Source organism: Hyperolius riggenbachi, chromosome 8, assembly GCF_040937935.1.
Source record: "Hyperolius riggenbachi isolate aHypRig1 chromosome 8, aHypRig1.pri, whole genome shotgun sequence".
In the NCBI taxonomy this organism is placed as follows: Eukaryota; Metazoa; Chordata; class Amphibia; order Anura; family Hyperoliidae; genus Hyperolius; species Hyperolius riggenbachi.
Window position 1 is genome coordinate 240,858,658 of NC_090653.1, and position 26,908 is coordinate 240,885,565.

Below are 26,908 nucleotides of genomic sequence, written 5' to 3' on the forward strand. Positions count from 1 at the left end.
TTCTAGTAATTATTCATAGTACACAACCAATTCATTATATCATATATTTTGTTTTGCTTCAGTGTCTCTTTAAATCTTTATATACTGTAGCTCTTTCTTTGCGTGTTATTTGCACTTTGAGGTCTCTGAAAACAGTTTGTTCTGTCTCTAGAAAAGTAAAGAATAATTTTGGAATCATCCTTTAGTAGGCTTGTCCTGCCTTCCTCAGCATTTTACCAAGGATAAGAAATGTATTCCAGACAGAACCCAACCATTCTACCATCTCCAATGTCCGTGAAGCCATCAGTCAAGTAATTAAATACATTAGTCTAATTCCAGGAGACTTAGACAACTGACAAAAGACAGCTAAAAGGAATATTTAAAAAACAAAAAAAACTAAAGAAAAAAAAAAAAAAAAAACTTTTGCAAGTGATAATTTTTAAATGACAAAAATTGTAAAAAGATATAAATTAAAAATGCCATTATTATTCAGTCTACTCTAATGAAATGACAAAGTCAGTTTCTTCAAAGAGGAAATGCTGGAAGAAGCAAAGGATTATGGGTCATGCAATGTTCCCACTCACAGTCTTCAGAAACTGGGTGCTTTGGGGCATCTGTAGAAAGTGTCGGCAGATTTTTTTCAGTCACGATTTGGTTCAGCCACATCACTCCTCGTCTGGGTTATTTTATGGAGTGATGAAAGTCACAGGAGTGGCATGGGTAACAGGCTAATGTGCAAAATGCGTCAAGGTAACAAGGTGGAGGAAAGAGGTTAGTGCAGCAGTCTGTCCAGCACTAACATGTTCCTGCTTATGATCCACTTCTTCTATCATCACTTAGCCTCCATCTTCTTATTCCGTAGTATCTAGTGTGCGTTGGGGGACACAGCCCTCCAGCTCCACTGCTTCAGGCCAGCCTTCATACTTGTTGCTGTTCTTGCTGTTTTTTATTAACTGTTGAGGGGGACAAAACAGTAGTACAGTATTAGATTATTTTTTTTAGAAACCCAAAAGAGTCTGAATCATGTGAAAAGACTGGTGTGATCCCTGGTTATCGTAATCGTCTCCAAATATCTAAATAAGAGAGACCATCAGCTCAATGGTGCAGTACCGTTGGTACAAGTAAAGAGAGTTAAAAGTATATATTATACTCACAAGGATGGATTGCAACAATTTGCAACCACCATACAAGCTTTCAGGAAATTAACGTCCCTGTTCGACATTCCAGGTCCGCTGGGCAGGCTCTGTTGTGCTCTTTGGGTTTATTGGAAACACTAAGTGTTTACAATATATGACCCCGAAGGGTTAGGCTAAACTAGGTACTCTGTTTAAGGCGCCCTAAGGCCGGATCCACACTATAAGCTCTTGTGAGCGCTGGCATTTGATTAGCGCTTGTTAAAAAATTGCTCCCATTCACTTTCATTAAAATCGCAGCAATTGCGTGCGCAATCACAGCAATTTTTACCACAATTTTAATGAAAGTGAATGGGAACGATTTTTAACAAGCGTTTAGCAAACGCTTATCAAACGCAAGCGCTCACAAAAGCACTTCTAGTGTGGGTCCGGCCTAAGTGTATGATTACTTGACGTGAATATGTAGGAGAAAATAAATCTGACCTCCTCAAAGACAAACCACAAAAGATAAGTATACATGTATTTGATGCACAATCAGGCCAAGATTTCCCTCACAGGAGTCTCTAGACACAGATGTCCTGGCACCTTAGACTTCTCCCTCAATGAATCTACAAACCCACGTCAGACCACACAGCAAGTGTGCTGGCTGTCCCAGCTGTCACTTCTCCCTTCCTTCCCTTGCCTGTCATGGGTAGCTACAGATGTCCTTTAGCATTGGATAGGCAGAGGTACCCTCAGAATTAAGTAGCTAGAGATGCCCCTGACATAAGGAAGATCTCATCAGTGGAATGCTCAGAGCAGGGGGAGTAACCTCTCATTTACACTCTCATCAGGAGTCAGGACTCTGCATAGGGAAGCAGGGAGAGAGGTGCTTGGGGAGGGGAGTCAGCCACCCTTCCATTATCAAGCGCCTGTAGGCACGTGCCTACAGTGCTTTATGCTAAAACCGGCCCTGTGCACAATAGACTATTGTGCATCAAATAAACGTATACTTACCTTTTGTGGTTTGTCTTTGAGGAGGTAAGATTTATTTACTCCTAGATATTCACATCAGGTAATCAGACACGTAGGGCGCCTCCAGAGTACCTAGTCTGAATCATGGGACAGTCTCTCTTCAAGTACTTTAAAGGGAACCTGAAGTGAGAGGCGTACCGAGGGTGACATCTTTATTTCCTTTTAAACAATGCCAGTTGCCTGACTGTTATGCTGAGGTTTTGGCTTTAGTTGTTTTGGAGTCACACACTTGCAACAAGCTGAGACCCGAGTCAAAGCATCCGATTTGCAAGTGTGCGAGACCAAACTTATCAGCAGAAGAATGGCAAGTGACTTATGTAAGAGTATAACAAGATTCAAGCGAATGGAATCATTTGCATTGCACAGTTACCGTCGTTTACTGTTGATTGCGCAAACGCAGCGTTCCGATCCTGATTTAACTGCGTTGTTTCAGCCGACCCTAGATGCCTAATGCGGCTTCTAGGGTTCATTCACCGCCGCGTCTTCATGTCCCCTTGCAGGGATGAAAAAACGCCAATCGCGCCAGGACGCCCACGATCGTCACAGAAAGCCCCGAACGAGACGCTGGAAGCTGTGGTGGCTGGAAAGTGTAATGGTTAAGGGCTCTGCCTCTGACACAGGCGACCTGGGTTTGAATCTCGGCTCTGCCTGTTCAGTAAGCCAACACCAATTCAGTAGGAGACCTTGGGCAAGACTCCCTAACACTGCTACTGCCTATAGAGCACGTCCTAATGGCTGCAGCTCTGGCACTTTGAGTCCGCCAGGAGAAAAGCGCGATATAAATGTTCTGTGTTTGTCTGCCCGTTTGAACCGACGCTAAAGTCTCGTACACAACCTTGGAGATTCCTGACTGGGGTCGCCCCTTCTATGCACCTTGCGTGTATAGGATGGCCCCCAATGAGTCACAGAGAGACCCGACGTGCCCGGTCATTTTTGCAGAGTGCAAACAGAGGCTGCTATTCTCCTCATCACTCCCGCTCTGTTGTGTGCTGCACAGTCGTCCTCCGCCCCCCTATAGCAGCAGAACACGTGGCACCCCTGTAGCCCGTGCCTAGTGAGCGACAGCAGCTGAGCACGTGTATTGCATTTTAAGCTATAGCAGAAACCTGAAAACCAAATTTCAGCTGGGATGTTGTCTAGCATGCCACAAGAAGGAAGGGGAAAGACCCCTCACACTCATGCATACTGAGCTGAGAGACAACAGAGACTATGCAAAGATGGTGCATAGTTGGAATAGAATTACTTTTTTTTTTGTCAATTCAGTATGTTCCTTGGCCGGTTTTACGTTTGTTTTGCAGCGGGATGTGATGCTTCTGCCACATCCGATCGCAATGCAAATAGCTACAATCATATGACCCTATGTCAGAGTGCGCCGTCATATGCATAGTGCCGCCCCCTCAATCAGTGACGTACTCCCTGCTGGGCATGCGCACCATGATGCGCCTCACTCAGTCATTTACACTTCCATTGCCCTTGCGTTGGCTCAGATACTTCCGGTGCACCGCAACAGACCACAATAAGTGTGAAAGTCTCCATAGACTCATTGCTTTTGCGCCCCCTTGCGGTAAAATAGGGTAATGCAACGCAGGTTTAACCTGCAAGAGTAAAAGGGCCCTTAGACGCGCTTCTGTGTAACGGTTCTAGTTGAGGACTCTGCATTTTGATTTCAGCTCAGCTTGAAGCAGCAGTGTAATGCTGGGCATACACGGCTCGATTTTGCAGCTCGATTCTTCAGGCGATTCTCTTATGCTCTGCTTGTTTTTCTTATCTTTTTCCATTGTCCTCTATGCGGAATCGAGCTGCGAAATGATCAGGCGGGAGATCGGACGTGTCGGAAATGATCTATCAAGCCATCTAAATGACTCAGAATCGAGCCGTGTATTCCCAGCATTAGGCCCGGTTCACATTAGCGTTTGTTTGCGGAGCCAGCCGTACAGATCCGGCCATCAGTGTCAGTTTTTACAGCCAGTGTGCTGTAAACTGTCAGTTTTCTATTTGTTTCTATGCAGCTGCAAAACCTTTCATTTCCATTCCGCTGGGCACAGCGGTCTGGAAAAATAGGTCCTGCAGCATTTTTTTGTCCGCTGAGCGGAACGGACAACGGATACGTACAAGTGGATGGATGTAAACGGATCCACTGGTTAACACTGGATCCGTTCGCATACCGGACCGTTTGTACAGTATACGTTCCTCTTCTGTTCAACGCTAATCAGAATCATTTTATTTCGCCAAGTACAACAGGGGTTGTACCCGGAATTATTTTTGGCACATACAGGGTGGGTGATGGTACAGCAAAAACGCAAGCAGTAATGTACATTACATTTTGTAGTGAGTACACAGTGCATGGAACATAAAACTTAGTTACATAGTAGAAGGTCCTGAGGAGACATCCAGTGCTATGTGAGTGGAGCGCTACCTTCTCTGCAGCCCTCAACAGCTCTGCAGCTATTTGGATGCCCCCCAGAATACCGGGAAAAGAAGCGTAGAGAGATATAGAGAGTAGAAGCTTACAGGCGGACCCAGGAGAAGGACTGGAGAGGGTAATCCACTGCCGTATAAGGCACTCAAACGCTTCTGCAGCGATACTTGAATCAGATGCCCCCCAGTCCAACCCTGGGGAAGAGGGAGAGATACGAGAGAAGATGCAATATGAATTAGGCCTAACTTTACAGTGAGGCCTGGTGGGTTCCCTTGGAGCGGAATGTCCAGATGGCTTGCATTTAATAGTCACTGTCATCCAGCAGCGCCAGCACTTCCTACACACAGAGTTCACAGAAAGCCATGTGCAGACTTGGCTGACCTCTGCAAGCACAGATCAGTGTAAACATGCCATAAATCAAAGCATGACTGTTCACACAGTAATAAAACAAGATAAGGATTTAACTAGCAGGAGTATAAAGAATCTTTATAGAATTTCTGAACAGTAAAGGACAAATTCACGCAAAACTTAAGTCTGAAGACTTACAAAACTGAATGGATTGCGCAGGGCCGGATTTACAGCTCAGGAGCCTATAGGCACATAAGCTTTTTTGTCCTAAACTCCGCCACTTAACACAGACCACACCCCCTTTTCTTATTAAATAAAACTACACAAGGCAATGCAAGTTTTACATTGGCCCACAGCACTCTATACATAACAATTGATACTGCGCACTAAACCTGTCCAGAACCACCACTGTGTCAGAGGTGCAAAAAAGGGATGGGGAACAATTTGTTAATGATCATTACTATTCAAAGCATTAAAGGTGCGTACACACGTCAGATAAAAGTCTTTGGAAAATGAAAGATCACAGACCAATTTTACCCCCTTTCATGTAGTATGAGAGCCATACTCTACACAGTCTATTCTATGGAGCTGAACTCCCCATCAGATAGAAATCTTTGCAAGATGCTGCACACACAGATGCTGTACACATGCAACAGATCAGTATCTGCAAAAGATCTGTTCCTGCAAAAGATCCATTACTGCAAAATGCATTCATAGTCTATGACATCTGCAGATCCCATACACACCTTGTTTAATGGACATTCATCTGCAGATCAGCCAATTATCTGCCGATCTGAAGATCCAACCTAGTGGATCTGATCTACAGATAATTGTCCGTTAAACAAGGTGTGTATGAGGTCTGCAGATATCATAGACTATGAATGCGTTTTGCAGGAATGGATCTTTTGCAGGAACAGATCTTTTGCAGATCCTGATCTTTTGTGTCTGTACAGCATCTTTGTGTGCAGCATCTTGCAAAGATTTTTATCTGATGGGGAGTTCAGCTCCATAGAATAGACTGTGTACGTATGGCTCTCATACTACATGGAAGGGGGTAAAATTGGTCTGTGATCTTTCATTTTCCAAAGACTTTTATCTGACGTGTGTACCCACCTTTATAGAAGTGATCATTACCAGTGCAGCACCAATAAATAGCTAATACCGCCATTGAGGGAGGGCCCCAATGGGCTCCTCTGGCCCACGGGCCCCTGTGCGGTCGCAACCTCTGCATATCCTATTGCTACGCCACTGACACAAGGTAATGTAGATCAGGCAAATCCAATCCCCCAGTATTAAGTAGCCCCCCCAGTATAAGAAGCCAGATGTGCCCCCTCCCTTCATAAGGTAAACCCCAGGTTTAGGTAGCCAGATATCCCCCCTTTACATGTAAGCCAGATGTGCCCCTTCCCCCCCCCCCATATTCAGAAGTGTACCCATTCCACCCTTTATAGACAGATGTGCCCCCTTGCTGCCATAGAGCTGCCATCAGTCCACTCCCCCCCCCCCACCCCCCCCCATAGCCAAATGTGGCGTGAGCCGCCTGCACAGTAGAGTGGAGTGGACCGGATTTGGCTCAGCTATTTCCGCCGCAGCCCAAGTGGAAGGGAGCTACTACACCTGCACGAGACGCACACTACTCAGGGGACCCAGCGGTGGAAGCCATAGTGTGCCTTCGTGATCCGCCGACAAGCCCTTCTCAGCGAACCAGTGCTGGATTGGGGGTGCTTAGGAAGACAAGGGCAGCCTCATTAGTATCCAGAGGCTTCCCCCACCCAAGGAAAGTGCCCCCTAAGGGCACTTTTTTCACTACAGGTACTCTTAAAACGGGATTGTCACCATAAAAATCAAATTTCAACAGCAACTGATCTGTGTGTATTAAGTGATAAAGATGCTAATCCTGCATTAAACATGTTTTCTGCTGTTATGGTTTGGAGTTAGCACATACCTTAGGAGCACTGGCTGTTTAATTGCTATTGCCTGGCAAAACAGTTGCATGCTGGGGGGGGGGGGGGGGGAGGAGGTATAATCTATACCTCCCTCTTCCCTTTATTTCTGCCTCCTTCTAATGACATAAAGACAGTGCACTTCCTAGTATAGACCTCAGTGGGAGAGTCTGAGGACCCTGGAAGGAGGGCGGGTAACGAATACACAATTAGCAAGAGGAGAAAAAAAAAAAGAGTGAGGGAGGAAATTATGTCAGGATTAGCCTAATTCAAGGGTAACGAAGATGGAAACTATCTAGAATAGGATTCTCTGCTTTTCCTTTATAAACTTTACAGGAATCATAACGTTGACAATGCAATACATCTGTTATGCAAGTAGAACTAGTATTTATCTGTGCATGGAACCATATGGAGGGGAGTTTATGCGCACTGCTTTTATTCCTCCCCGCTTCGCTGAGTAATAGTGTGGGGAGGAGAGGAGATGCGAGGAGGGATGCAGGGCGAGGGGGGATGTGGCAGAGAGGGGCACACAACAGGAGGGGGGCCGAGATCAGCAACGGAGGACAGCTCCTGGCCCCTCTCTGCGCCCTAGCAGCTTCAAGCAGCTAAAAAACAGGCGGCCAATCAGAGAAGAACAGAGGTGAGGGACAGAGGCTTCAGCCAATCTGGCTTAACTAGCATGCATTACAACTTCTCTTTTGCGGCCAGCGTACGAGAAAAGAGCCTGGGGCTTAATAATCTATTCTTTTTCTACAATTACCTCCTCACATTCACGTGTACAAGACTTCTCACGTGCCTCACCCCTCCTATGGAATGCCCTTCCACAGCACATCCGCCACTCTCCCACCTTTGAAATCTTTAAACGCTCCCTCAAAACCCACCTTTTCCGACAAGCATACTCTCTAGCTTAGGCCATGCAACCACTAAATAACCTAATTACGCACTGCCTGTATATACACTGTATACTTCCCCCACCTCTTGTTTCCACCCCATTCCTTTAGATTGTAAGCTCACAAGGGCAGGGCTTTGTGTCATGGAATGTTATTAATTTAATTGCTTGCACTCTGTTAGACATTTATACATTTTAGTCATCATGGCAAATTTGCTATTGTAATCAGCAGTTCTGTATTTTGTATCAGTGTGCATATCTGATGTATATCATTGTCTGTATCATTATGTATCCCTTGTTTGTTTTCTTACATTGTACAGCGCCATGGAATATGTTGGTGCTTTAGAAATAAATACATAAATAAATCTATTGAAAAAAAAAAAGTTAAATTGATTTTAAACTTCTGAATTACCTTGCTAGCATCTTTTTTTACTTACTTAACAGTTTTTAATAGAGCATTGATTATGGATGTTATGCCTGACAGTTACTCTTTAAAGGAATACTGAAGGGGGTCGGGGGAAAATGAGTTGAACTTACCCAGGGCTTCTAATGGTCCCCCGCAGACATCCTGTGCCTGCGCAGCCACTCCCCGATGCTCCGGCCCCGCCTCTGGTTCACTTCTGGAATTTCAAACTTTAAAGTATGAAAACCACTGTGACTGTGCCTGCGCAGCTGCATCTCCCTCCCGCTGATGTCACCAGGAGCGTACTGTGCAGACCTAGTATGGTCTGTGCCTGCGCAATGTGCTCCTGGTGACATCAGGAGGAGCGAGGACACAGCAATGCAGGCGCAGTGGTTTTCAGTAAGTAAGTTTAACTCATTTTCCCACGACCCCTTACAGTATTCCTTTAAAATTAAATGGGATAAAAACATAAATTCCGCTTCCACTCAGCACTCTTCCTGCACCACCTTGTGGCCAGACTATGGCATGATTTCCATTAAAACAGCATTACAGATCCTCCCTTACCCTACCGTTTATTGTTAATTATTGTATGTATATAATGCCAAAATATTACACAGTGCTGTACAATAAATAAGGTTACAGACAATGATAATAGGGGTGACAGAGAACACAATACAGTTAACAAGCTACCGGTATTAAACACACAATGCAAGATCATACGCTGTAGTAGTAGTCCAAGTAATTCATGGCTCTCTACAGCCCATCACTGTGACAGACTGCTTCCAACAAGTGAGGTTAGTTAAAGCAAACCTATGACTTTTAAAAACAAAAAAAAGTTAGATACTTACCTCAGTAAAAGGCAGCTCTGAAGCGGATCTTTCTCGAGTACACTGCTGCTCGCTGGGATCCTCCTCTCCTGTCAGTTTATAAGCTGCACTGACAACCAGCATCTGCGCAGCAGCACGGAGGACAGAGCCAGGGCCGGTTCCCTCATGAAGCCAGGTGAAACATTAACATCAGGTGCAGAGATTTCAGGGGCAGCATTTTTGTACCATGTGGAATGAGGAGGCTGAGCAGTTTGCTTGTCACAGACTCACATCCAGCCACTGTGCTATTCAGCTGCAGCATGTCATGTGAGAACATTAAATGGAGTCCATTGTCGTGTGCTATGCGATCATTCTAAATTGGGGGGGGGGGGGGGGGGGAATTTATGGGCGTATCCTCACAAGTGTGTCAGGCAGCAAAAAGTCTAGAACCGGTCCTGGAAAGACGGCATAATGCGCCCGCACAGTGCGTACGTTTTTGTGCATGGACAAGAGAATGGCCGTGTGAACATATTCCACAAGTCGTTGTCTAACGTGTTCAGAGGGTTCCAGGGTTGGAATGGCGAGCTCGAGGGGGATGCCTCTGGATTATTATACTGAGGTAAACATGAACTTTTTCTCCAAGGCTTGGGTCGCACATAAATCTGTACATTTCCAGTCCAGTCCTGTCAAATGTACACCTTTTCTGTGTGAACATAGCCATAGAAACATACAAAACTGATGCCAATTGTCAAAAACTGTCAGGACACCTTTTAGTAAAAACCAAGCCTAAATTTTGCTTCAGGTACACCTTAAAAGAGATTTGACCAGAAAAGTGTTATTTCCAGACTCTCAATGTGTAATAATTTCTGCTTCAATGAAAGGAATATATTGCAGTAAAATTGACTGGCTGTCTGACCATTTCTTTTCAAAGACTTATGGATAATCTAAGGCTGTGGAGTCGGAGCAATTTTTGGGTTCCTGGAGTCGGGGGTTGAGGGGGGAGGGGTAAATGCACCGACTCCGACACCTAATGACTCCTAATGAATTAAAAATGTAATAAAAATAGAAAATATGATAAAATGTTCTATTTTTCAGATAATAGTCATCATAAATAATTTATACATATAGTAATAGCTGTGCTTAGTCCACAAAAATGAAATAAACCAATCAAAAAATAGTTACTTGTGCTGCTTCAATAAAGCAGTCCCCGTATTTTTAAAGTCAGATATACATATCTGATTGTGACTGTATATATGATGTGTACACAGGAATCTCTTATATATACTAAATAACATCTATGCTGTAAGTATAAAGCCTGAAGTGTAGCTGTGCCACTAATAGCGATGGTCAATGAGATGCAAATTTATGCACTCCCTTTGCTCATGAAATCAAATAATTTGATATGATGTTAAAATTTGGTTTAATGACTACGAATTAAAGGGTACCGGAGAAGGATAAAAAGAAAAGTTTTATACATACCTGGGGCTTCCTCCAGCCCCCTTCAGGCTAATCCAGTCGCTGTCCTCCTCCGCCACCTGGATCTTGTACTACGAGTCCCGGTAATTCAGCCAGTCAGCGCAGTCCGGCCACGTGCCACTCCCACAGACAGGAGCATTCTGCACCTGCGCAATAGTGCTGCGCAGGTGTCGTACGCTACACGGTATGTATAAAACCTCAATTTCACCTGTCTCAGGTTTACTTTGTTACACAGTAGTACTATACTCTACATATGCACTCGCCACAGAGCTGCAGGGAATCCACTGAGAATGTTGTGCACATTGAACACAGAGGTGTGATCCATCACCCATAAACCTGGTTCAGATTGTATATGAAGAATGTGTAATAGAGGAAGAATCGCCTCATTCTCCTGCAGAGTACCTGCACATCACTCTTCCATGTACCCACAGTTATATTGCCTAGGGCCTGATCCATGTTCAGATTGTACATGAAGAATGTGTAATAGAGGAAGAATCTCCTCATTCCCCTGCAGAGTACCTGCACATCATTCTTACATGTACCCACAGTTACATTGCCTAGGGCCTGATAGATGTTTTTTTTTCCTGTCTGTACCTTCTACAAGTACCCTTAGCAAGGACTAGTTTTAGTCTATGACTAAACGTATTAGAGGCAGAAGATCCACCGGACAATGATGTGTTGCTGAAAAAACGGACACAACTGCGTTAGTGGGCTCAGGCCCTTATGAAAGTGCGTTCTTACACAATGGTATATTTAACAAAAACTGCAATGTAAAATCAGTTATCTTACCTGCTCGAATGGAGTTTTATCCAGTACCCCCTTGGCTCCTACGAGCACCCAGCTATCCCTGAACGCCACCTCTTTAACAACAGAACTTCCCAGCTCAAGAAACATCTTCCGGGCCTCTTCAGTCATCCTACAGCAAATACAAGAAGAGAGGAGTCATCATCAAAGTATAAAACGCAAGCTGCATGGGCACGTGAACAACAAGATCAGGGAAACTTTTCTTCAAACGTATTCCAGTATCAATAAATCATATTTTCATAAAAAACAAGTATAGTTATCTTTTTTCAAAATGAACACTTGGATAACATTCTTTATTGGGCCAAAGTGCTGGGATTCTGTCCTACAAAGTAAATCAACCTCCAAGTCAGCTAGCTAATTGCACAAGCTGTTAGTCTGTATTTCTCCTGTCTAGCTCTAGGGAAATTGCTGATCATGCTGAAACCCAAGAGAAGCTGAAGACGTGTCTGACACTTCCGCTGCCCGGCAGATCAACTGTATACACATCACCATGGCAACAGAGACGTTAGACCTCTGCTGCACTGTGCCAGTTTGAAATATATTGTATGGCTCTCACAGAATTACATTTTAACCTCCTTGCCGGTTATCCCGAGCTCAGCTCGGGGTAACCTGCGCAGGAGGATATCTCAGGCCCCGCTGGGCCGATTTGCATAATTTTTTTTTTGTTACAAGCAGCTAGTACTTTGCTAGCTGCTTGTAACTTCCGATCGCCGCCGCTCGCCGCCGATCCGCCGCGCCGAGTCGCTCCCCCCCCGCCCCAGAGCCCTGCGCTGCCTGGCCAATCAGTGCCAAGCAGCGTTGAGGGGCGGATCGGGATTCCCTATGACGTCCCGACGTCCATGACGTCGGTGACGTCATCCCGCCATGGCGACCGGGGAAGCCCTGCAGGAAATCCCGTTCTCAACGGGATTCCCTGCATACTCTGATCGCCGAAGGCGATCGGAGTGGGTGGGGGGATGCCGCCGCTTAGCGGCTATCATGTAGCGAGCCCTTGGCTCGCTACATGATTTAAAAAAAAAAAAAAATTAAAAAAATGTGCGGCGCTGCCTCCTTGCCGGATTTTTTAGACCGGCAAGGAGGTTAAAATATGTGGCGTTTATGGCTCTCTCAGCTAAAAAGGTTTCTGACCCCTGCCTTAAAGGATATGCTTGCCGCAGTTCCTCTATCACCTGGTCTTCTGCTGTCCCCTCCCTAGCGTGCGGCAACCAGGCGGCTTCTGCACATGCATGCGCCGCTTGTGGTTGCGCTCCAGCGGCTGGAAGTGTTATGCGCAGAACGTTCCCAGCCATGGGATTGCAATTGTGCTCACGAAGCAGAAGCTGCTGACCCAGCCGGCTGCTAAGGAGGGGATAGCAGAAGACCGGGTGAGAGAGGAGCTGCGGCAAGGGAGACAGGGACTTCTAGGGGCAGGAAGAAGCCCCAGGTAAGTGAAGATGGATTCATTATTTTGGCCTCATATATCCTTTGAAGAGGCACTGTAGTGACAAAGTAAAACTAGTCAAAAACGGCTCCCCAAATGCACACGCACTACAGCCTTGATGCGCACCCATGAACGCATGCCCACACACCTTCCCTGTGCCCTTCCACATTTCGCGCCATTCACAATACAGGGACACAGGAGGACACATCAACAGGGCTATTATATTGGATGCAGTAATTTTTTCTGGATACTTACTTTTATGTTCATTTTAATGGTTTCAGCATCAGAAACACTGCCTATACCTATAGATTGCTGTATATTTGTATGTAATCCCTCCCTGCCATTGAGGTTTAGCCTAGGCTGTTCCGCCACGCGTAATTCTCTTCCCAGAGCATTCTGGGAGACCAGGTATTATTTGTACTAGCTTAAGAACTCTCAGTAAACAAACAATCCACAGAGCTGCACCTGACAGGACTAAAGATGTTGACACCAGTGATACATTTCAGAATGTAAAAAAGAGGGAGGAAAGATTTTACAAGGAGCAGACAATGACTAAATTTATGAATTAAAAAAAATACATTTCATTCATTATATTATTTTCAGTACAGTTCCTTTTTAACTTTCAATAAGAACTCTTAAAATTCCAGTACTCATTAACTGAGCACCCACCCTGATATTTTTATGTATTGTATCTGATAAATACACCTTTTGCTTGGAATATTCCTTTACCATGTGACCCACAACTTCCATTCACATTGGTCTATTTCCAACACATATGAAAGTGGGTGTGTCCTGGACCTACATGGTGTCAAGAAACCTTTACTTGGGAATCCAGGAGAGGATGTGGGTCAAACGACTGGGGTTTAGACCCTACGTAAACAGTTTATGCAACCATACTGCTCTATTTTTTTTATTGAGTTTTTCACATAAACCGACATCAAGCAATACCCAGGCATAACTCACACCCACCGCCCCAAAGCCCCCCCCCCCCCACACACACACACAGTCTGCTCAGTATCCCACACCCAATCAGTGTTGCAGGTACAAAATATATGTTGCATCAACTAACTACGATCTGTCGCATAATCGATCTCTTGATCCTTGAGGTATTTTAACCATAGTGACCATAGCCTGTCAAACTTGTCAGGACAGTTTATCTGTGTATATGTGAGCTTATACATCTGAAGGGATGACTTAACCAGCATTACTCATTCACTCGCCGTGGGAGCCGCTGGGCAGATCCAGCGTACATTTATAATTCTCATGGCATAGAAACATAACAGGACAGCACATCTTGAGTTTATAGTCTCACCCCAAACCCCAGCAGAAGCATCTTAGGGTCCAGAATAACTGGCTTATAAAACACCTCCTCCAAAATCTTAGCTATGCGCTCCCAGTACACCTGGAGAGTAGGACAGGACCAGGCCACATGGATAAAGTCCCCAACTCCCGTCATACATCTAGGACACTAACCATACTGTTCTTATGGTGGCCATATACGGTACAATAAAAACGTTTTTCCAGTTTATTCGATCTAAATGATCGAATCGAATGAAAGTTAAAACAAAAAAAAAAAAAATTCCGATCAAGAAATTCGAACGATTGTTCGGTTTTTTTCAAGAAAAATCTGATCGGACATGCTGGAAAAATCATTATATTCGATCTAACGGAATAATCGAACTAAATTATCTAATTGAAAAAAAATGAAAAATTGTACCACGTATGGGCAACTTTACATGGACTTCAGGTCTGCTATGGTCTCTCACAACAACTTGTGACACTAAGAAAAAATCTCTGTATCTGTTAATTTCCCCCATATTATATGTCATTTTGAAGGATAGATTAATCAAAATAAAACCAATGCATGGTGTAAGCGCCCTCTAGTGTCCACCTGTGGAAAAGCAGTTATTGGATTGAATTAGGGATTTTTATCATGCTTTTTATGAATTTTTATTTATTTAGTACTTACATAGCGCCGATATCTTACACAGCGCTGTACAGAGTATATTGTTTTGTCATTTACCGTAACTGTCCCTCAGAGGGCTCACAATTTAATCCCTACCATAGTCATATGTCTATATCTTGTAGAGTATGTATCGTAGTCTAGGGCCAATTTTAGAATTTTAGGGGGAAGCCAATTAACTTATCTGTACGTTTTTGCGCTAACCACTACGCCACCGTGTTGCCCCAATGTTGCTATTCCTTTTAAGATAAAGTAGCCATTGTCTCTTTAAAGAGAACCCGAGGTGGGGTCCTCACAACAAAATCCCCCTACAGAGGCTGGCTCTGCCTATCGAGCCCAGCCTCTGCTGCTAATCAGATCCCCCCTAAATCCCCCCTGCGCTCAGCCAGACCCCATAAATCTCCGGGCTGTGTCTGGAAGGCTGCCAAGTTCTTCAGTGTTGAACTGTTCCTCTATGCACACTCCAGCGTGTGTTTTATTTACATAAGGGCTGGTTCAGACGGGCGTTTTTGTGGCGTTTAACGCAGCGTTTCAGACGCAGCGTTTTTTGGGATCTACTGCCATCCCATGCAAGTGAATGGGAGCGTTTAGAGCTGGCTTTTGCAGGCTTTCATGAAAGCCTGGCAGTAGATCCCAGCGTTGCGTCTAGTCTCAAAAGCAACATGCTGCTTTCAGAGGCAGTAAACGCGAGGAAACAATAGCAGAGACCAGAACTGCTAGCCTTGAACGCTTTTCAAAAGCTTTCAAAAGCTAGCTTTTAAACGCTGGCGGTAAACGCTGGCGTTTGAACGCAATGCCAAGCAAAAGCTCAGCAGACGCCCGTGTGAACCAGCCCTAAGCCAGCAGCTTCTCTGCTATCTTATCAGTGATAGAAGAGAGCTGGATAAAAATCCTCCTCTGGAGGCTGTGAAAGGAGCTGGTCTGTCACATACTAAGGAATTAACTACATAGGCAGAGCTGTCTGCAGGAAGCCTGTAATGTTCAGTGCATGAGAGAAGTTGGGGACAGAAGGTAAACACACACAAGTGATCTCTTGAGATTCAGAAGTAAGGCTGGATACAGCCTGCTTGTGTATGGATGTATTTTCTATGTGTGGACATGCTGTACATCAACCTACTTCCTGTTTTGGTGGCCATTTTGTTTGTTTATAAACAAACTTTTTAAAACAGTTTTTGACTACTTTTAATGCGGCGGGGAGCGGCAAAATTGTGACAGAGGGTAATAGGAGATGTCCCCTAACGCACTGGTATGTTTACTTTTGTGCGATTTTAACAATACAGATTCTCTTTAAGGAAATTGTTGTGGGAACACTGCTTTAGGCAACATCCTAATACCTTGCAAATGCTTCTACAAATGGTAGGATGTTGATTCAGTGGAAATTTTGCCTGACAGCCCTGGGAGGTCAGAAGAAACTATTTTCTCTCCCAAGCCATGCAGTATAACTGTAAGTACAGATAGTGGCTTTGGTCCTGCAGAGCCCCAGGGGAATAGGAGAAAGGCATATCAAAGTTGTTTAGCATCAGTACACAACTTGTTTACTACTCACTTTGTGGCTGGGTCATCAAAAGAAGCCAAGAGCACTATTGTCCCTTCATGGATAGGCCTCAAGAAATTCAACAGCTCAGACACATCTGAGAAGAAAGAGAAAACCGTTTTTTAGAGACCTTTTTGTGGACAGGTATGGCCCAATTCATCACAAACTCAAAATTAAATTATAATGCAAAATTTGTATTATCCTTCAAATACAATATAGAAAAGACAAAAAAAAATACAACATTAAAAATGTGTTTAGGACGCCGTCATTCACCCAAAATCCCTGTAACAAACTGATTGACCGACTTGAGGTCAAAAGGACAGCTAATAATCCATTGTAATAACTTGAAATTCTATTGAACCAGGCCCACATGTCAGTGACAGTAGGGGTCATACCAGCCAGTGCGCAGCTGACATTTACTTGAGTGGCACGGTTCAATGTCACTGATGTAATAAGGTTATTCAGTTGCAGTTGCTCACACAATCACAGATTATTCAAGATCCAGCAGCTGCCCATCAAGAGGGTCAAATGCAATAATAAAAAGACCGATAACGGACAAAACAGCCCCAGAGTCAGGTATAGAGCAGGGTAGGCATGAGCACAGAAACAGGGATAAGCAAGTAACAGCAAAGCTGCAAGGCATCAGGTGCATAGCCGTGTGATCCGCAGGTGACGATTCACAGCATTGGAGGCTTTGCAAGCAGAAGCTCTAATTTGGTGATGTCCCCGCCACAAACTGCAGTGAGGGTGACGAAGTCCTCGGCCGAAGCATATACTCAAATTCAGAGAGATCAGTAGCAACATTCAAACATGCACCAGCACCAATAGGCATGAAGGCAGCAGCACAGCAACCAGCAAAGCAGAGCAACGCGGTTATTGTCAGTCGTGGCACTGATGGTAACTTACTGCAAGAGTTTGTGGGTGGTTGTTCAGTAATGTGGGAGTCCCCGCTGCACCCCCTGAAAGGGGGAGGAAGTCCTCCATTCAAATAACTGAATGTAAGAGTGGCTAGCCGCTGCAAATAGTAATGGTGCAGAGCTGGATATAGTCCAAGGTTCCCTGGGAGCAGGAGCAAAGTGCAGACAGGCTAGAGGAGGGCAGACAGTGATGACCCAGACACATGGTGTGCTTGGTGTCCTCTACATGTTTCCCCAGACTCCTGGCTTCATCAGGAGGCGGGCATGTTGGTCACTCCTCTGCCCCTATGTGGCCGCATCCCCACCAATAACGCAGCATGGCACATAAACAAGTGTTTATGTTCCCCATGTGTACAGCAGAGAATGGACACTTGTCCGACGCCACCACATATCCTGGCCTCCTCCATCGTCCGATGTCACAGCAAGTGACTGTACTTCATGACACCAGGCGCATGTAGTGACATCACACATGCACTGGTGTCGCATGGTCCAGGCACTCGTGGGGATGCCGGACACTGGATGAGGCCAGGAGAGCCTTCAACATTGCATAAAGGCATATGGAGGAGGGGGTGGGAAGGGTGATTATAACAACCAGGTGGGGACCCATCATTCATTGCTGTCATGCACCTGATTGAGCCCTTGTAACCGAGATTTTCCAGCATTCCCGATTGATCCTATTGACTGGGTGGCCATGTGGATTCAAACAGATTCTCTTCCAATTTGACAAATATAAAAATTAGAATCTCGATCTGCTTGCAATACCAAATATTGTATCGGCACCCTAATGCTTCGCTATCAGGAGCTTGTTTACACAGGTCTTTGTGGGGGAGAAGAGTTCCTGAGTTAACAGTAGTGTACTTTTACTGTATATTAAATATGCTAAATCAGCTTCAATCTGTTACCTGGCAGGCTACATTCACAGTGGTGCATTGCCATGTAGTGGTGGCATTGTAATGCGTAATGTCGCATTGCAATGCAGTACCTATGTGACGTTCACAGTGTGGCTGCTGTGGTTTAAGGGCGTGCGCGTTACCAGTGACAGTGAAGCATACTTTCAAACTGTATGCAATGCATGGATAATGTGTGATTAGGGTTGCAACGGTATAATACTCGTGGATTTTCATACCGTGGATTTTATACCGTGGAATGAGAACTAAGAAAATACCACAGTATGATGGTATATGGTATTATACAGTTATTTGTACCCAGGCCTCCCCCTTACATTAAATAATGCACACACACACACACACACACACAGTAGCGTGATACACCCCACTCGGCATACAAATGCTTAAGCCGCCGGGAGATTTGGGGCAGGGTAAAGCTGTAAAACAGCTCACCCTGCTCCGGCAAAAGTCCTGGCGGTGCTAAATAATATTCCCCCCTCCAGTTCGCCATGGATAGTGGGGAAAGATGTAGTTCGGCTTACAGCTATTGTTCTGTCTGTTGACGGCACCCAAATTACTTACCAAGTGCCGCTATAGTCGTAACTCCTATTACGGCCTATCGCAGCACCGGCAGCGCCCAAATCTCTGACTTTTTTTTATTTATATAGCTAGTTAGGTATAGGCGCCTTCAGTATAAGTAGCCAGGAATAGGTGGCCAGGAATGGGTGTAGCCAATAGGCGGCCGCAGTATAGGTAGCTAGGATAGGGGCAGCTAGCAATAGGTGGCTGCAGTATAGGTAGCCAAGATAGGGGCAGCTAGTAATAGGTGCAGCCAGTATAGAAAGCCAGGTGGGAGAGATGGGGAAGCAGCAGCGTGGTAAACACATACTCACTTTGCTGGGGTCCTGCATGCGTGCACTTCTTACTACTTCCTCCTTCCTGTTCTTGCATCCTCTCTCATTTGTAACAGCGCCCAGGGGGCGCTATTACAAGTGGATGGAACGCAAGAGCAGGAGGGAGGAAGAAGTAAAAAGGAAGAAGTAGGTAGTACATGCGCAGGAACCCTGGCGAAGTGAGTATGCGTTTACCCTGCCTCTGTTCGTGCTCCCAACACTGTTCGTGCATCGCATCCCCGCTGCTGCATCCCCCAAAGCACCCCCGTTGCGGAGACCGGTAATTTAGGATTGTGCATAGTATGATTACCATGCACAATCATACCACGGCATACAATACCGGTACACCCTACGCGTGATGCAACTTTTTTGTTACATTTCTGCTTTTACAGGGAACGCAATGGAACTCCCAATGTGCCCCTAGCTTTAAAGGAAACCAGATACGTTAAAAGCAAAAGATTTGATACTTACCCCTCCAGCCCCATAAGCACCGCTGAGTCCCTCGCCGCCCTCCCATGTGCCTCCATCCTGCTGCTATCAGCCCCGGTAACTTGCTAAGTCTCGTCAGTCAGTCGGCTGGAGAAAGCCCCACGTAAGTATCAAATCTTTAGTTTTTAACGTCTCTGGTACACTTTAATGTAATAATAATGCATTACTGATTCCATCCTCCCTAAATATCTGAGAGCCTGACGTTGCTTCTGCTTCCCCCGCTGGAGACTAACTTTGCAGTACCCATGTTAACTCCCGGGTGAAGCATAAAGCTCGGGCTCGTCATAGGACTGGAACAAGCCAATAGGAATCCCCCTTCTTCAGGAAGGATTCTCATTTGCCCACTGAGTTTCTCCACCTATTCTTTTAAATTTTTTTCCTGATTAAAAGGGACACTTAAGTCTGTGGAAAAAAATGAATTTTACTCAACTGGGGCTTCCAGCAGCCCCCTGCAGCTGTATTGTGCCCACGCAGACTCCATCAGATGCTCCTGGCCCCGCCAGCAGCCACTTCCGGTTTCGGCGACAGGAGCCGACAGGCATGCAATGCAAGAGATTCTCCTCGTTCCCAGCTACATATAATAATATATACAGGATCTTCTCAAAACATTAGCATATTGTGATAAAGTTCATTACTTTTTGTAATGTACTGATAAACATTAGACTTTCATATATTTTAGATTCATAACACACAAGTGAAGTAGGTCAAAGCCTTTTATTGTTTTAATATTGATGATTTTGGCATACAGCTCATGAAAACCTAAAATTCCTATCTTAAAAAATTAGCATATCACGAAAAGGTTGTCTAAACGAGCTATTAACCTAATCATCTGAATCAACTAATTAACTCTAAACACCTGCAAAAGATTCCTGAGGCTTTTAAAACTCCCAGCCTGGTTCATTATTCAAAACCGCAATCATGGGTAAGACTGCGGACCTGACTGCTGTCCAGAAGGCCATCATTGACACTCTCAAGCAAGGGAGTTTTTAAAAGCCTCAGGAATCTTTTGCAGGTGTTTAGAGTTAATTAGTTGATTCAGATGATTAGGTTAATAGCTCGTGTAGAGAACCTTTTCATGATATGCTAATTTTTTGAGATAGGAATTTTGGGTTTTCATGAGCTGTATGCCAAAATCATCAATATTAAAACAATAAAATGCTTTGAACTACTTCAGTTGTGTGTAATGAATCTAAACTATATGAAAGTCTAAAGTTCATCAGTACATTACAGAAAATAATGAACTTTATCACAATATGCATATATAATTATAAATATATATATATATATATATATATATATATATATATATATATATATATATATATATATATATATATATATATATATATAGTGGAGGAAATAATTATTTGACCCCTCACTGATTTTGTAAGTTTGTCCAATGACAAAGAAATGAAAAGTCTCAGAACAGTATCATTTCAATGGTAGGTTTATTTTAACAGTGGCAGATAGCACATCAAAAGGAAAATCGAAAAAATAACCTTAAATAAAAGATAGCAACTGATTTGCATTTCATTGAGTGAAATACGTTTTTGAACCCTCTAACAATAAAAGACTTAATACTTAGTGGAAAAACCCTTGTTTGCAAGCACAGAGGTCAAATGTTTCTTGTAATTGATGACCAAGTTTGCACACATTTTAGGAGGAATGTTGGTCCACTCCTCTTTGCAGATCATCTCTAAATCCCTAAGGTTTCGAGGCTGTCTGTGCAACTCTGAGCTTGAGCTCCCTCCATAGGTTTTCTATTGGATTAAGGTCCGGAGGCTGACTAGGCCACTCCATGACCTTAATGTGCTTCTTCTTGAGCCACTCCTTTGTTGCCTTTGCTGTATGTTTTGGGTCATTGTCGTGCTGGAACACCCATCCACGACCCATTTTCAGTTTCCTGGCAGAGGGAAGGAGGTTGTCGTTCAGGATTTCACGATACATGGCTCCGTCCATTTTCCCGTTAATGCGATTAAGTTGTCCTGTGCCCTTAGCAGAAAAACACCCCCAAAGCAAAATGTATCCACCCCCATGCTTGACGGTGGGGACGGTGTTTTGGGGGTCATAGGCAGTGAGGGGTCAAATAATTATTTCCTCCACTATATATATATATATATATATATATATATATATATATATATATATATATATATAAAAAATATATATATAAAATATATATATAAAATATATATATAAAATATATATATAAAATATATATATAAAATATATATATAAAATATATATATAAAATATATATATAAAATATATATATAAATATATATATAAATATATAAAAAATATATATAAAAAATATATATAAAATATATATATAAAATATATATATAAAAAATATATAAATATATATATATATATATATATATATATATGTATATATATATATATATATATATATATATATATATAAAATATATGCGGACCGTGTCATCAGCAGAGGCCGGCACTAGGGGAGAAGTGAAGGAGAAGTCTCTGGTCGCCGCTGGATGAGGTGAGCTGTGCTGCCACTTCTGATAGCTACACATGGGGGACAGAGGAGGACAAACTGGGTACACATGGAGGACACGAGGTACTTTGGTCAAGTTAATCGGAAGTTGGTCAATTGCAGTGTCTGTATTTTCATAATTTTTTTTTGTATATGTGTTAGATACACTGTTATCACTGTAGCGCTAAGCGCCTCTCTTGATGTTTATAGGCGCTTTATTTGGCCTGAGGAAGTGGGCGAGTTTCCACAAAACGTGTTGCCTGTGCTTTTGTACTACAAATTAATTCATCTTATGTGAATTTGTCATTATTGAGGTAAGTCACCTAATTTTCTTATATTTTATTATTGTTTTTAGAGTATTTTATTTCCATTGGGGGCCTCTTCCCCCTTTGCTGTGTCTCACTCCCCCCTTAGTGAGGGGAGTTCCTTACACCTGACCCCAAGTGAAATGGGGATGATCAGAGTGATTGTTTTAAAGAGAGCGACCACCTCCAGGATCCCTGGTAAACCCGAGTGGAGTCGGGGTTGTGCATCTCCACCTGTCTGAAGTGGTCGGTTGCCCCCTTGTGCAACCCACCTTTGTGAGTGTTTTTGATCTATCTTTTGATACATCCATCAACTATCGTGATATATTGCGTTTGTAGTTCCTGGGGGGGGCTCAGCGCATCTCTGATGGAGGCCATTCGGAGGCGGCCTGGTGTTGCGCTGATCCACCTTTTGCGCAATTTCCAATTTTCGATTTTATTTGATTAGCCGCACCCAGGCTATGCATATACATAGGTTAGGATTTAGTTAGTGTTAGGCCCCTCCCATGGAGGATTGACTTCTTCGCAGTGGGAGGGACGAGTACTTAATAGGTTGTATGCAAGCTGTTAATGGAAACCAACATCCTCCTCTAGTGGTAGACAGGTCATGTGTATGCTCGGTGTGTATTCGACCCCACAAGTGGGGCTTGCACTCTTTTGCAGGTAGGCACTAGTCTGTTTTTAAGTAGCGCTGCTCATTTCCTTGCTATGTACTAATGTAATTCGTTTTTGGTCAGCTGCTCCCACTTAACAGCCATGCTTTTGGTGTATATGCAGAGCTTCTGTTTGGGTTCAAGGTACGTTTGTAGTTCCTGGGGGGGCTCAGCGCATCTCTGATGGAGGCCATTCGGAGGCGGCCTGGTGTTGCGCTGATCCACCTTTTGCGCAATATCGTGATATACTGCACCATTTGGCCTCCCGTTGTCGCTCTGTTTTTTCCTTCTAGTGTTTTACACTTTATCTTCCGCTACATGAGGTACTTGCACTAGGAGTGGAGGACCCATGGGGGAGGGAGCAGAGGAGGACACAGGGGAACAATACACGGAGTCCCCGACATCGCGGAGTGTCAGCAGTTCCTATCAGCAGGTGTTCGTCAAGTCAGGGAATCCCTGTATTTGGCATACAAGATGCAGGGACTTTTTCTTCCCATTTTTGGGGGAGAAAATGTGCGTCTTACATCCAGAAAAATATGGGGAATTTCAATACCGCAAAAGGACACAAATTTTGTTTAGGTCATCAAGATATGAAGTATAAAAACTGACTATAGTGTGGATATGAAGAGCGTCTTACCTCCATCCCACATGTCAAATGCTTTGGCCTCGATAACTTCTCCACTCACTCCTAGGGAAGTAGAAACAGATTTTTTTTTTTTACATTTTAGCAGTCAGTAAATAGTGGATGGTAATAATAGATACAGAGTAAAGATTATCAGTGTAATTGTATGCAGCTTGGAAATTAGCTAAGCAAATGAGCTTCCTGCATATATTGACTGGCCCAGGTCCACGCTACATACAATTTACATGCAAGCTGAAATTAGCATCTCATTGACCATCATTACTTTGGGGATGGGGGCCAGCAATTTCTATAGAGCCCAATGATTGCTAGCTATGCCCCTGGTTAGGGCACTATGGGGCAGATTCCTTAAAGGGAACCTGAACTGAAAATTAAAAGTCAAAATAAACCTACACGTCATACTTACCTCCTGTGTAGTCTACAACTCAATCTCTTTCTCCACTCCTGCGTCCCATTTGTCCACTGTGATCAATGGAATGCTCCGTCCTCCATTTTGAAAATGGCCATTACCCCATAACAGCTTCCTGGTCAGCACACTGTTAAACTGTAATATCACCCACTTGAGCCATAGGAAAACATGGACATTACCTTGCACATTCAGTTGTAACTGACAGCTGCTGATGTATAACTGACAGCTGCTGGTATATTTCAGTTCTGACAAAATATTACCGGAACTGGAAGGGATCACTGTAAGAAGAAAATGCTGAGCTTCTGAGAGGAACTGACGGGGAGGTTAGTATGTAATATTCATTTGCAGCTACGTCATGTGTTTATTTTAAATAATTTTACTCGCTTCAGGTTCCCTTTAATCTTACTGCACTGAAGCATCACAAGTTAAATGTGATTATGTGCACTAATGACATTAGCACGATTTAAAGAGGAGCTGTTAGGTATAAGGTCTCAGAGAAAATAAACACATATCAGTAGCTAAAGATTGGCTGTACTTACATTACATATGCATTTCACTGTCCACGTTTGGATTTCACAGAATTTGTATATAGTATATGCAGAGATAGATGCTCCTGACAGCTCATGGCAGGCTCCATGTTTTTCTGTCAAATGTGTCGTCATGTCCTGCCTGCTTCCTGATCACAGATAAGCTGGTACTTGAACAACACAGTGTGCAGTGAATATTAATGAGCCATGTGGCTAGGAACAATAGCTGACTCCTGCAGTGTACTCTGCCCGGAGATTTATCAGTGCTACGCGCTGGACTGATTACAAGCTGCTGTAACGTCTCATTAGCAGCCGATGGGAGGGCCCCAGAATGCTTTGCAGTTTAGTATGCGGCTTGCGTCCTTATGGGTCTATAACAGCCTTTCTGATAAGCACACATCAAAGGTAACTGAGATTTTTATCTTCACTAATGGCTTTATGGCTTCCTTCTAAACTGTTTAACACAGGAGAATAGAGGTTTAAATTAGCTTCTGCAGCCTGACAGTTACTCTTTAATGACGCCATGGGGACGCTACAGGCACTACTGGCAGCGTAGCGTGCGCTCCTTAGCAACAGCCAATACCATGAAATGCGCAATAGTGATGTATCGCTACCGCAGGCATAAGCACATTTAACTTCACTAGCACGGCTGCTAGTACATTAATGTAGTAGCGGCTGCGGTAGTGAAGTATCGCGGTAGGAATATGTCACTATTGTGCAGCATTTCAAAGTATCGGCCGTTGCTAAGGAGCACATGCTACTCTGCCGGTAGCGCACGTAGCACGCCTGCGGGATCATGTCATTAGTGCACGTAATCACATTTAACTTGCGCTGCTTTAGCACGGTAAAATGAATGAATCTGCCCCATGGAAGTTTCCTGGCGTCATTGGAGATGGTCAGTGAAATGTTTATCTATTCTACTTTAATGCAATATTACTGCCAGTTGTATGCAGCAACCCAAAATGGCAAGAAATGGTTTCACTGGTTCGATTCCGATTTGCAATAAATTTGCATGCAAGTTGGAAAAATAAGCATGTCACTGACCATCTCATGCACCTATGCCATCCAACTCACCTGAAACAAGCAATCAGAAAAGTCAGATGACCTGAACCAAAGACTTGCTCCAGGTGAGGGATTCAAAAGGTGTTCTAGGAAAATGGTGAGGATTTTTTTTTTAGGAAATCAGCACAGCAGCCATACTGGTTTTTGGCCAGTCCTAAGCCATTGCTGTATACAGTTGTTGCCTAGTTCTTATCCTAAACTCACTGTATGTTGACGTACTAATTTGCACAGGAAAAGGGGTCAGAAAAATAATTTACAACCAGAGAAAAAATACTTCAGTGGTAGTGGGAACAGTTCAGAAGCACAAGCTGTAGCTAGTTTACTATCCGTATAAGAAGAGTAATGCTGGGTACACACCATACAATTTTCTGTTCGAGTTTCTGATCGAGTTTCCGATCGATTTCCATTCACTTCTATGAGAAATCAACCAGAAAAACTATCGAAAATAAGATTGAACATGACAGAAATTATTTATCGAACCATCTATCTAACAGAAAATTGTATGGTGTGTACCTAGTATAAGAGATTTCATCATACATACAGGCAGACTACCTGCTCTGTTACTGAACTTCTTACTGACCAGATATTCGCTCTGTTGCTGAACCTCAGTTCATATGACTACCAGCTCCATTACCAACTCTGCATCTTGTTCACTACCCAAACAGTTATGGACTCGGCCTGCTCACAAATCCTCTTCATTCATAGGTCCCTGTTCCAACTCAACCCCAGGGTCTTTGGATGGTGAGCTGCAAGGGAAGAGGTCATCCTTATGGTCTCCAATGCTCCAGGGTAGGGGACAATTCTATAAGTTACTGAGTAGCTACTTTTGCTTTCCCCTCAAGCCTATAATTGTGCTATTCTCACACCCTGTTGGTAAAAAGTAATACATCTACACTATACATTCAGAGGTGAATTTACAAGCCTGGATTTATGTCAGACAATAACACAGCATGCCAAATATTTCCCCATGACTCACCATTAACAAGTGCAATGTTCAGTCCCCGGCCAACATTATTCTGGACGCTGCTCATCAACCTGTAATAAATCAAAGGACTGTATTAGACACAGGAAGTAATCAGGGATTTAAAACCAGGAGGAGAAATCAACAACTACTCAGCATTTTCTAGACTGTTTTAACTGCTTCCGCAGCCTGGCATTGTGTGTCTACACAACTCTGGACTTGCACAACCAGCGACGCATATTGCAATTTACGACCTCATTTGTCATTGTTGAATGGCAACATGTGTCCCCAAAGCCAATCAGAACGCATGACAAATGAATGATGGCAGTATTCATTCATCCTAAAGTTTGTAAATAGTAACTGTGTAGCAAGTAAAATAAATAAACAAACAGATCACTCTGCTTCCGTGATCTGAGGTACTTGTAATATCACTGTGCCGTGGGGACAAAATTTACTAGCTTTACTAGCCCTTCAAGCCGATTACAAGTGGATTAAGCCCATTAACTCTTTGCATCCCCTGCCTCCCTTTGT

General features: G+C 43.7%; 1 protein-coding gene across 1 annotated transcript; it reads right to left on the minus strand.

Annotated features, from left to right (window-relative positions):
* Positions 1-445: 445 nt before the first annotated feature.
* Positions 446-26,784, minus strand: FAM3A (FAM3 metabolism regulating signaling molecule A). Its single transcript, XM_068248441.1, has 5 exons — positions 26,393-26,784; positions 23,416-23,466; positions 16,144-16,228; positions 11,200-11,326; positions 446-932 (listed from the first exon to the last, which is right to left on the minus strand). Exons 1-5 carry the CDS (start codon positions 26,445-26,447, stop codon positions 831-833), a joined length of 420 nt encoding a protein of 139 aa, XP_068104542.1. The 5' UTR covers positions 26,448-26,784; the 3' UTR covers positions 446-830.
* Between the last annotated feature and the right edge of the window lie 124 nt (positions 26,785-26,908).

Coding starts and splice junctions, on each gene's coding strand:
- FAM3A (XM_068248441.1), bottom strand. CDS start 26,447: ATGAGCAGCGTCCAGAATAATGTTGGCCGGGGACTGAACATTGCACTT. Junction 23,467..26,392: donor GAACATTGCACTTGTTAATG/GTGAGTCATGGG, acceptor CTACTTCCCTAG/GAGTGAGTGGAGAAGTTATC. Junction 11,327..16,143: donor TTTGATGACCCAGCCACAAA/GTGAGTAGTAAA, acceptor TATTTGCTGTAG/GATGACTGAAGAGGCCCGGA.